Source organism: Montipora foliosa, chromosome 5 (genome assembly GCF_036669935.1).
Source record: "Montipora foliosa isolate CH-2021 chromosome 5, ASM3666993v2, whole genome shotgun sequence".
Classification (NCBI taxonomy): domain Eukaryota; kingdom Metazoa; phylum Cnidaria; class Anthozoa; order Scleractinia; family Acroporidae; genus Montipora; species Montipora foliosa.
Genome location: NC_090873.1, coordinates 39,129,715 through 39,142,214, shown reverse-complemented (window position 1 = coordinate 39,142,214; position 12,500 = coordinate 39,129,715). Strand labels below are relative to the sequence as shown.

The 12,500-nt window shown below is 39.7% G+C and overlaps 2 protein-coding genes across 2 annotated transcripts in view; both read left to right on the top strand.

The window, feature by feature from the left end:
• Positions 1–12,500, top strand: part of LOC138004092 (uncharacterized) — an 888,878-nt gene that overhangs the window by 272,379 nt on the left and 603,999 nt on the right. The gene's annotated exons all lie outside the window — the stretch shown is intronic.
• The window catches only part of LOC138004140 (uncharacterized), a 132,382-nt gene that overhangs the window by 106,757 nt on the left and 13,125 nt on the right, over positions 1–12,500 (top strand). Inside the window, exons 4-5 of the mRNA XM_068850572.1 lie at positions 3,246–3,422; positions 5,760–6,067. Coding sequence (XP_068706673.1) covers positions 3,246–3,422; positions 5,760–6,067 — 485 coding nt within the window. The remainder of the gene's footprint in view (positions 1–3,245; positions 3,423–5,759; positions 6,068–12,500) is intronic.

Sequence of the window (12,500 nt, the reverse complement as noted above, 5' to 3'; positions counted from 1 at the left end):
AATGAGACCGCGTTCGTGTAAACGCTGCCTCAGTCTCCAGTTAAAAAATTCTGATCACGTGATAAATTTTTTTGTGGCTCTGCAGTTTCGGAAATACCGATCTCGTGACTCTATTTTCTGTTGCTCTCCCCAAAGAGAAAAGCGCGAAACGGTGTTGACGGGAAGTAATACCAGCCGAAGCTATTACAGGTAACCCAGGAAAAGTCTTGTCCGAGGAAATAAGAAGCAGGTGAAAACTTTTCTTCAGGTTTTTTTTCCTTTTGAAACCACAGACGCACAAAAGTGTTATCACGTGATCAGATTTTGTTAACTGCAGACTGCAATCAATGCCCTTGTCGCCCTTGTTCAAGGACGTCTGAGATCGATATTATTCAGCTATTTTATAGGCTTGTCGCCCTTCAAAGGCAGATCAGACATGGTGTCAGAAGAATTTGCCAAACTTTTACACCCATGGACGACTTGCCGGCAAACTTGCCTGATCTGAACATCATTGACGATACAACGTACAAAGACCCAGCCCCTGAAACACTACACTAGCTGAGAAGGAGACTACGGTTCGGGCGAAAAAATGCCAACTCTCGACACGCTTCAGGAGCTCACGCGTTATTCTGCCCCGCCGCTTAAATATATATTATAAAAAAATAAAAGAGGCCATTTTGGTTACTAATATTTAAGTTATTCGATGTAGAATCAATAACATACTTAACTTTCCAAGAGGTAGTAATTACCAAAATATAAGCCAACAAAATATCGGAACGAACTTTTGAAACACCCTTTATACCTATTTATTTTATTTTTATTTTGTTTCTTTATTTCTTTATCTGTTGTACTATTAACCTAATTTGCTAAATTTAATTGTAAGTTACATAGCCCGCCTCGATTATCTTTGCTATATACGAGTTGTGTATTTCTTCAATTTGTTAGATTTAAAAATTGAAATAAAATGATGATGATGATAATTTATTTATCATGTTTCTTGTTCATGAAATTTGATATCCTCGTAGTGCAAGATGAATATGTAACATATACAATATGAGCGGCAGATTTGGCGCGAAAATTGTTTATGACTTATTAAACCTCAGCATTAAAGTTTCAATGTACACTCGATATTTTTGATGATTCAAGACATTTTAACAGGGAAAATCGAAAGAAACGTTTATGTAAATGAAGAAAATTCTGTATCAGATATACAGATATTAATTAATCAAACATTTCTTTTGTTTTCCCAGCATTAATTGTTACTGAATTTTATAAGGTAGTGTTATATATATCATTCACATGGGATTTTCCTGATGTCGCCATAGTCACAGATATAACAATATATCATACCATAATATAAGTGCATCCTGTTCATGCGTGAATTCATGTGGCTGTTGGTGTCATAAATTAAAATTTCGTTGTAAAAGATCGGTAAAAAAACGGCTTCAAGATACGAAGACAGTGAAACTACCTTTGACTTTCTTCAGTAAAGGTGATCCCTTTTTTCGACGCTTTTAAAATGAATAAAAACTGAGATGTCTCGGATTTGGCGGATAGTTATTATCTGTATAGGAAAACAGAACATGGTATATGACCGCGCGGGGATACGATTTTTTTTCTTCTTGCGCTTATGTATCTCTCACTCGTTTTCTGCACTGACCGTCGTGAGATGTACTATCAGCACTCTTAGGACACTTTCCATTTGACAGAACCGACCGGCCAGACCAGGCATTTGGAAAGACTAACTGTACAACGCCTTTAAATCAACACACTTTGAGGATGATATATACTCCTCCAGAAGAATGCGAGGGATTATCGTGCAAGTGTTCTTTCTAATTGTTGCATTTTCTTTGCAAACTAATGTGTCTGGCCGGGTAGTTCTAACAAAGGGAAAGCGCCAAGTTCGTATTCCCGGCAGTCATGAGGTATACTACTCTATTTATTGATGCTTTTAAGGTTCTTTATGGAGCGGAGAGAAATAACCACTTTTTGAAAGAATTTTTTTTGTGACATGCGGAATAAGGTCAAGGAAAGTGGGTTCCACTTCAAGAGCTTGTTTCTTCACGCATATCACAAAAGTCTAATGCAATAATTATTGTTTTATCAAATATTGTTTGAGAGACGGATATCAAGCCACAAAAGCAATAGTGGAGGTCCTCTGTTTATTTTCTTTTGAACAGGGACAAATATAAATCAATTAACTAAGTGTGAGCAGGAACCCATGACCCGGAGCCTACAACTCTACTGTGTTCGTTTCACAGACCGATTTATTTTTAGATTGAATTTCCCGCGAATGAGACTCCCATAGGAGCCCGATGACCAATTACAAGAAATTAAGCTGACGTGATAGGGTCACCGAACCGTAACTGCCTTTGTTTTTTCCGGAAAAGATAGTCTAAAAATAGATCGGTCTGTAAAAATACCGTTACATAGGCCCAGTATGGGAGCTGTAGGCTCCGGGTCATGGGTTCCTGGTGTGAGGTCATTAGCCAATGATGCCAAGCTCGTGGATTTTTTGGGACTCTGTAGGTTGGGTGATTTCCGGAATTAATTGTAGGTTGTGAGCTAATCAAATTCAAGAAAGGAGGTTCGTGTGCAATATTCTGAGATTTGTCAAAATTAATGGATAGCTAAGAAATAACTGAAAAGTCGGCTTATAACTGAGACATATGTAGACATTTAGCTGTTGTCTGAGAATCCAATACCCTCACACAGACCCTCGTAATGTCTTACCGTAAATAATTGATGATACCCATCATTTATTGCTCATTTTATTTTTTATTTTTTGCTTCTGACACAAGATCATCTTACGGCTATAGAATCAGCACAGAGAACGCTTTTCTCCTTTTGACATGGCCTGAGATAAGCGGAAAGATACTTCTTCAGTAGGGAAAATAATATTATTATTTTATTATTCTCTGGTTAACTTTCGGTTTGAAGGCCAAAAGTTTAAAGATTGTACATCACTCTATGATGTCCACCAAATGAATGAATAAACATTAAACGCAAATGTTGGCTGGATTTATAATTGTTTTAAAACTAGTTTAGAACTATTGTAGTTTTACTTTTACTTGCTGTTATTGCCACAATGTGAAACACTTGAACTAAACATGTAAAAACGTTTAAAACATTTTAAACATAACCCAGAATGAGCTCTAACGAGAATCTCATAATCCGTTGAAATAATTTATTGTTCCATCATTTTCTGGAGTGACTCGTAGGAGTTGCTGTGCAGTTATGTTGATTTGTATTCACAACTTTTTCAGCCTCAAGATCAACTGAAAAAGGTCAGGAATGTCGAGCGCCTGTTGAAGATCGTAGATACGGGATAATTCGCAGATTTCGCATCCTGTGTTGGCCTAGCGTGTTGGGAAGACATGTAACCTTGAATAATTATTATGGTGGACAATTGTATGAAGTGGAAGTTTACTCTGCCCAAAGAGGTATAATATTTACGATATAATAACAAGCTTGTAGTTTCACTGGTCTACTTATTTTTGCCCTTCTGCCTTTCTTGATTAGAATGTAACTTGGCAAGTTATGCAAAATCGATCTTCCGCTTGCAAAATCACTTTTCTCGTAATGCTCACAAGAGTTCTTGTCCTGACTAATTCAGGAAATCAAATTTTTAAGACGGCAGCTAAGCTTCGATTAGACAATCGCTTTAATTGAATTTAATTGCTTGCATCATGAACTTCATCTGCATCATATTCGACCAGGCCTAAATTACCGTCGTTTGTGGTAAATTATGGTTGTTTCTGGTAGTTCTTAAGCATCTCGGAGCAAGAAGACTAAGGGTACGTTCGATCAGTGACCGTATTCCGGAATAGGAATACATGGAATAGAAGTTAGAAATCCTTCGTTTTTATGAGATTCACATTAAAATTGTCAAACACCTGCTAAAATGCTATTTTAAACATATGTTTATTATCCTTGTTGCTTCAAAACGCCAGACATACCTTTTTGAATCATCACTACACGTATTCTTATTCCAGAATAGGGTCAATCAAACGCACCCTATGTTAAATGGGCTAAGTCTCGCGATTTTAGGTAATTTTGTTTAATTTTGTTAATTATGAGCTCTAAACGTCAAACTGGCAGAGCAAGAGTCTTTCATTTGCAAAATCACGGCCACATAACAACTGAGAATAATTTTCCAGCTGTGTAAATGACATTTTGATATAGACTGATATAAATTTAAAAAAAGCTGGGCCGACGTTTTTCAAATTTACCCAAATTCAATCCATTTCAATCCTCTTCAGTTTTGTCCATCCATGTCCCTTCTTGGCTTCCCTGTGTTTTAGAGTTCTTCTATAGTTTTGAACAGTTATTTTGATATTTTAGTTAATTCTATGACCATTCGATCAGTGCTAAAATTGCCTAAAATTGCGTGACCTAGCCCCTTTAAGGAGGCTGCAAAGGGTTTTTATCTCAGAGCACTCGCGTTTAAGCCATACACTTAATCTGGTCGAGCCAGCCCATGAATCCAAAAGTGTGGACAGAAATAAAATTGCGACCTACAATCGCAAAAGCCGGGAAAAAATTTTGTTAGACTTGAGCAATATGTCGAAACTTACCTTGTACACCTTCGTAAGTTTCTTCGCAAATTATTTTACATTTTTTTTCCAACCATCTTCCAACGATGTTTTCACAAATAATGCAACTTCTACTGGGTTAATTTTAGGTAAACATTTAATGGAATTTGATTTTCAAAATGGTCTTTAAGGTATTTTTCGAAACCGATTTTAAAGGACTTGTGGCAGTGTCGTACTGCTGCCATCATGGCAACAATCCAGGACTCGTGGACAACCTTTAGAAACTGCCTGAAAAAAGTAGTAGACGAATATCAAAGTGTTTCCAGTCTAAAGGATCTCTGTTGTAATCCTTTTCCTTTGAAAACCCACTCGCGCCTGTGGAAAACCCTTTGGAGCCTCCTTAACAATCCTCATTGAGACCAATAATTTATCTCATTCAAAACTGGATGGGAGAACCAAAAGTCGCGATCCTGTATGCGCTCATTGGTATGTGAACTTGAAAACGGATTCATTACTCTGCTGTTGAGAGAAGTCCTGTAGCGTGAGAGTGTGAAGTCGTTTTCTTTAAGAAAGAAGATCGTGTTTTTATATTTCAAGAAACAGAGATATCTGTTTAGCTTAACGCCTTCAAAAACCGAAATTATTAATACCACACAAGTGAATAGTTCTCTCGCGTGCGCTGATTGGCTAACTCGGAGTTGACTATCCAATTACTATTCCTCTCCGAGTAGCTGGCGTGAGAGATTTGAAATTTCCGAGCACATTTTACAAAAATATAGTAGTTTTTTGGGTCGCTTTTTTTTCAGCTTGTGTGGTGTATATTAAAACCATTATTCACCTTCTCTTCGCTGACTTATAGTTAAATATCAGGTGTCTATAAATTTCAAAGTTGTGCTAGTGAGCATCTTCAACATTGAGAGTCGGACAATTCCTTTTTTTATTTCAACTGCATTTGCTTACAGTTCAAGTCTCTTATCGCTGAATGAAAAGTGAACCTTTTACACTGCAGGTCTTCCGGTTCATTATAACCAAGACGACAATTATGCTAATTCTGGATAAATAATTTAGTTGGAACTTGTCTCTATGTTTTTGCCCATGTATAGTCAGATGCGGTAGTGGAACTACGACTGAACAACGCGGCCAAGGACTTCTATCTGGAAGTAACCACATTGGTTATTAAACTTTTGATGTTATAAACTGGACAGCTGTGACATCCTGTGAATATAATCCCATAATTTTTTTTAGGTTGTCAGATTCAAGCAATTAGTTTGTTCATTAGTGGCAGAGTCCCAGATGGCGTCTTCTCAGCCTCCTCATCCAGAGTTGATAACGGACCTGAAAAGTGTCCACTGAACGGAAATGGTACATGGTTACCAAGCACCAAAAGAAATGCTAGCGACTTCTTACAAATCAACCTTGGTTATGAGTTCTACATTTGCGCCACAGCAACCCAAGGAAACCCTACTGCTGATCAATGGACAACAAAATACAAGATATATACATCGTTGGACAACATAAACTGGACAACCTACAAAGAGAATGGGACAGAAAAGGTTTGTAATTAACTTTTTAGGGAAGATTTGCCATACTCTTTTAAACAAATTCTATGGGAAAATTCACCACCTGACGAGGGAATTCCACGTCAAATTTCACGCGAAAAACCACAGGTACTCCAAGCTAACGATGTAATATGAGCATCACGATCAGTTAAATAAGAACCGTTTGTATGCGAATTTGCAAACGTCTTTAGGAGTCGAAGATAAAAGAACATTAATCGAACAAAAATGCTTTACCTTGTTTTCTCGATCAGTGTTTTTGTGGCGTACGTTCACCATTTCAGCGCTATTCCAGTGGGTTCTAGGTTCGCTGTTTTCTCTTTATGTATTTATGTACCAGTCAAATTGAAGGTTTAACATCCCCCCTCCCCCCTGCTCGGGGGGAGGTAATTTGATCATCTTAGTCTGCCGGGGGCGGGTCATTCGATCACACCTCATAGGGAGTGTGGAATTTGATCGCTAGCCTCGATTTCATGTTAGGTTTGCACGTAGCTTGATAAATCATGGCGGACACAAACTTAGATGCATTCAAAGGTAAAAATTCCGCATTCGTAGCTGATTAGTTGAAAAGCAAAGGCCTACAGAAAGAGATATTTATAGCTGTTACCTGTCCTCCTTGTGCCTCTTGCCATGTAGGGCCCTGGTTCTCCTTGGTGTTTACATACACAGCTTCAGAAGCATAATTAATAGAAGCTACTGAAAAGTTTAAACAGTAATCTGGTAATTTTCCCGGGGGTGGGGGCATTTGATCACCTGAAATGGACCTATGATGAGGCATTTGTGCTTTTTGGCCGGGAGGAGGGGGGGGGGGGGGGAGCATTTAAACAAAAATTTTCCAAAAATTCAAATACCTTGGGGGTTTTCCGGGGAGATGTTGAAGCTTCAATTTCACTGGTACATTATCTTCAAGATTGGAAACTCCGATGGAGCAGTCGGAAACACAAACTGCTCTAAATTGTTCCAAAAATCTCAATTTGACCCGAAATTCCACTGAGATCAAGGATGATAGTGATGCCAAATATTTCAATCTTCATATCAGAAAACTTTCACGGAAAGGATTTGATAAAATCGTTAAAATGAGCTGATTTGGCCCTTAGCCACATGCTTGATTTGGATGTTACGTGCTGGAAAACGTTGGAAAACACCTTACCGACCGGACCCGAAGTTCAAATTTGTTATACACAGGGTGAGCGACGAGGCTTTAGTCTCAGTGACAGGTACAACGTGAGGCCCTTCTCGGGAAAGTACTCAGCTGTCACGCACAAACGGACGAAGCTCAGGCAAATACTGACGAATGAAAGATGTTTCGCAAACAAAACATAAACATTCAGTTTGTTTACAGTGTATCTGTCACTGACATCGTCGCCCACCCGGTGTGTAACTAATTTAAGCCTTGGGCCCGGTCGGTAAGTTGTTTTCCAACGGCCGTGCACGGAACTTCGTGGCAGACCATTGTCGACCGTCCTTGATGGAAGGGAGTCGTTAGATTAGCAAGCCGAAATTCCCGCACCGCACCTGTTTTGTCTGATAAAGAAGGTATTAGTTAGAGGAGGGTTTTAACGTTCACTGGGCTAAATGTGGAGGCGATCTGAGCGTTCGGAGAGAATTTACGGCTGATTTACTTCTGCGGATATGCGAGACCGCCGCCAGCAAGTAACCAACCTTGGGGAATCATATATAATTATGAGAGAGCAACGGGAGATCTAACACTCCATAGAATCACGCTGAAACGGCCAGAAATGCTAAGAACATACCCTAAATAAGACAAGGAGGCAAGGTAAGAAATTCTGGTGTATTTTTTTTTAATGCCCTAAATAACGATGGCTAAGGCCCTTTTTAAACGTCGCATTTTACATGTGCCGAATCTAATGCAAATGAGAAAAATCTATTGTTTTCGCTCATTTGCATTAGATTCGGCACATGTAAAATGCGGCGTTTAAAACGGGCCTAAATTCCCCACAAAAAACCATATAAAATTTATGTAATGCAACGATTCTCTGTGAGCTTGAGGTGATATGGTAAAAGTTTCTTTGAATTGCACAGCGTTTTCAAAGATGAAGCCAGGCATTTAGTTTACCTTTTAGCGAATGCTGCAGTATTCAATGAGGGGAGTTCAAAACCGGCCGCTTCCCGTTCCTTTATCTCCCGGCTCCCGCCCTTTTTAGTCCTGCTCCCGTCCCCTATAAATTAGGAGACGCAAAACACATCTTGGTCATTTAGCTACGTAATTCTTAAGTAAGTGACGGTCTCAATTGTTCCAACTTGCAGTTCTGAATAGACCACTTTATAGTTGTGTACCATTCTCCTCCCGGTTCGACCCAAGGCTCTGGGAAACTCTATGTAGGAGACCATGCGCAGTAGGGTTCTTATAGCCAAGAATTGGCTATTTAAACCTTACGGCGACTGCTCACCCCTGGTACTAACATGAATGCACCAATTAGAGACGCTTTTGATTGTTCTTCACGGAAACCAATGAGAAGACACTTTGTTTCAGGGTTTCCCAGAGTTCTTCTTTCCCCCAGTCAAGGAAAGAGCTCTGGAGTCGAGATTGAGTTGTGTGCTTAGTTAACTGGGCCCGGTTGTTCGAAAGCCGATTAACTTTAATCCAGGATTAGCGTAAATTTTTGTTTCATGTTTTCAACTTTTTGGTGAGAGTGGTTTTGCTTGTTTTTGATTTTCAAGATTGACTTCCTCTAATGTAAAGTTTTGCCAAATATCAGCTTTGAACATCATTTGGGCGTAGAGAAATAAACTCCTTGGTTAATTTTTAATCTCGGTATAGCGTTAATCGGCTTTTGAACAACCGGGCCCAGGCCTATAAAAGAAAGTGAGGAGGGTGTTGACCTTGTTATGATACAGACCTCCCTACTTTTTTTCTGCTAATGATGTTGTTTCATTCATAGGCCTGGTAACTAAACACACAACTGTAAAATGGTCTATTGTCTTGTGTTCTGATAAATACACGTTTCTTGGGGCGCATCCAGGTTTTTACAGAATGAGGTCCTATTGAAGGTGCCGCCGAAGGCAGCGAGCCTGTTGGGGACCCCTGGGAAGTTTTGGAATTTTTAGTCCTCGGAAACGCAATTTCCGGCATTCTGAGAAAAAGTCAGCGTGTTTTAATTTCTCGTTTTTTAAAGTTAAAATTCCATATTTTTGCATTAAAATATTACAGAGCTGCGCAAAATGATATACGTCATTAATTTTGCCAGCTGGGATGTCCGTGTAGCGAAAAACTGACCGAGGTCTTGAAAATGCTGCCTGAGGCCGCAGGCCGAGGGGAGCTTTTCCAAGGCCAAGATCACAATTTTTTTCTACAAGGACCGACCCTTAGCTGGTAAATAACTTTTTTTCTTTTCTCTCTCTTTTCCTTTCGGAATATAAGTCTTGAGTCGCACCGCGTTTGATAGCGAATGCAGTACGTGACTTACAAACTGAACGTTTCAAACAGAAACATCTTTATTTGAATTATATTTTCAGGCCTCTTGTCAACTAAAAATCTGTTTTGAAACACTTACTGTTGTATGTAAACGGATTCGGTGTCAAAAAATGGCAATTTAAGGTCATTACGCAAGCTCACGCAACCGCAGGGCTAGGATTCTGCCCGGGTTGGTGGGCAAGATAGAAAAATTCCGCCCGCTCCCACTGGGCCAATCAGATTGCAGGATTCGCAGAATTCCGCCCGCTCGCGCATTGAGAAAATACTGCGGATCAAATTTTCATTTATAAAACTATGATTAAAGTATGCTGCTGTTAAACCATTTTTAAACTTTGTGTTTCATCAAAGACGGGATCCATAAGAAGCATTCTTCAGGGTATCTTTCCGCAAAATGCTGAACTACAGCATCGTAGGTGACGGGCTTTTTCTTGTGACTGGCGTAGTGCAAACAATCCGCAGCAAACAGTTAATGTTAGGGAAAATGTCTGGATCACAGGCCTGGTGAAAAAAAAAAAAAACAAATTCGCAACGAACCAGAACATTCAAATACCGATACTCATTTGTTTCTTAATCAGAAAACGTTTTAGCTACATCAAACAGCAGCGAATTAGCCTTCTTATTAAGATGTACTTGTATTTATTATATATTTTTACAAGTTTATGTCGCTAGGTGTTTCAATTTAGGGGGTTCGATTGAACCCCCTGAACACCCCCTCCCCCTCCCCCCCAGGTCCACCCCAGGTTTTCAACAATCAGTCTGGAGTTTGTTGGGATCATAAAGTCATTAAAATGTGGAAGTGGGATATGACGAACTTGAAGCGAAAAGTCACCACGTAGTGAAATCTTAGTCCGTTCTGATTCACGGTCATTGACCGAATGCATAAATAGGGGCCTCACTAGCCTCGTTTGCATGGACAAAACGCAAAATAAATGTTTCTTGAGAGTGAGGCTAGTGAGTCTAATTAGCACAGAAACAAAAGAATACATTTTTAGCCGCCATTTATGCATTCCGTTTAAAAGGAGCAAGCTCCCAAGAAGCTGTTCCATTCACGGACTCGAACATTTCACCACCGCACCGAAAAATAGTAAGACCTATTAAAATGGTCTTCAAACGACATTTTTATAATAAAGTCGCGTCGCTTTGCCTAGACTTTCGAAAAGTCCATCGTCTCATGTAGATGGCGCGCAGAACGAAGGACTTTTCATACTTGATTGGCGCCAATTTTAGCGACCCAAAACGGGTCGCTGAGCTAGACAAATCAAAGTTGTCCTCGTGGACCCCAGGGGATAAGCTCAGGGAGTAGAATTGTCAATCAAAATTTGCCATACGCAGTGAAGCTTGACTTTCAACAGAGCTACTGGGAAAAACAATTCAAGAATATCTGTCTTGCAGAGATATGTTTGTGTCTGCTTCAACCGGAGCTGGGAAAAGTCTGGCCTTTGAACTAGCCCCGTACGCTTTTGATCGTTTACTCGGAGAGGATTGCGATGCTATCGTCTTCGTAATTTTTCCACTGATTTCACTCATGAAATACTTGGTCTCTAGTCTCAATTGTCGTGGCATTAGAGCGTCATATGTAGGAGACAACATAAGTATAAACTGGTGTTTGGAAGTCCCGAGGCGATTCTCAACAACTATCGACACATTTTTCGTCGAATGGAACAAAAAGTTTTAAAATGCATGCGTATTCATCGGCAGGACTTTTCCGCGGGTGGCGGGTGGCGGCTGACGGGTGACGGGTGACGGGTGACGGGTGACGGGTGACGGGTGACGGGTGACAGGTGACGGGTGAAGGGTGACTGGTGGCGGCCTGACACAATTGGTAAATAGTCTGCGTACACCTTGATTAACGCACAGTAGATTAGACCAACAATTAGTAAACCAAAACAATAATTACTTTTAACGTACTTATATCAGTGCAACAAAACGTTTAACATTTAAACTTTTCAACCATCAATCTCAAAATATACAGTTCAAATCACAATACCAGAGGCCTATAGCCACGAGGACAACAACGGCAACGAGAACGCCTCGAAACAATGGGTTTAATGAGCAAAAACAATCGCACGTGCATTTTACATTTTAGTGCATTTACAGTGTATTAGCCCACAGGCAGCCCAAGCTTGGTATATGATTTATAGACTTTGTATGGGAAAACATACTTTTGGCTTATAAATGCTAAAATAAGCTGTAAATGTAGAAATAAAGTTCGCTAACCTCTACATATGGTTGTCCTCGTCTTTTTTGTGCAATCGGAGGGCAAATTTTTGTCCGTTTTAGACGGGTTTGTGGCTTTGGAATTTTTGCGATGTAGTTAGTTGGAATTGACAACTAACGACATCGCAAAAATTCGAAAGCCACAAACCCGTCTAAAACGGACAAAAATTTGCCCTCCGATTGCACAGAAAAGACGAGGACAACCGTATGTAGAGGTAAGCGAACTTTATTTCTACATTTACAGCTTATTTTAGCATTTATAAGCTCAAAGTATGTTTTCCCATACAAAGTCTATAAATCGTACACCGAGCTTGGGCTGCCTGTGATTAGCCGTCCTCTGCAAAACAACAACGTGAAGGTGAGCACATAAGGATAAATTTTATTTCTTTTTTCTTGCTTTAACGTCGCTCAAAGTAATTTAGTTCGCCAGCATTTTCCAAGTTACACAAATGGGGACAATGGTGAAAGTGTTACAAAAAGTTATATATTTTTTTTGAAATGACGTTTCCGCTCCCGTCGCTGTCGTCGTTGCTAAAGCTCTCAAAAAACCGCAACTTGTTAACAATTGTGACGAAAAAATTGTACTGACATCTTCTAAAATACGTCTGCTAAGGCCAGCATGGAGCAAGGAAAGTTGTAGCGATGTAAAAATTGTAGATCATAAGCTTGCCCCTGAAAAAGTACTTTTCCGCGAGGTTACCCGACACGCCAGTCATGTGAGCACGTGCTAATTTGATAATGCTTGCGTCATCAGCATGTGAATTCAAGTCAAATCAC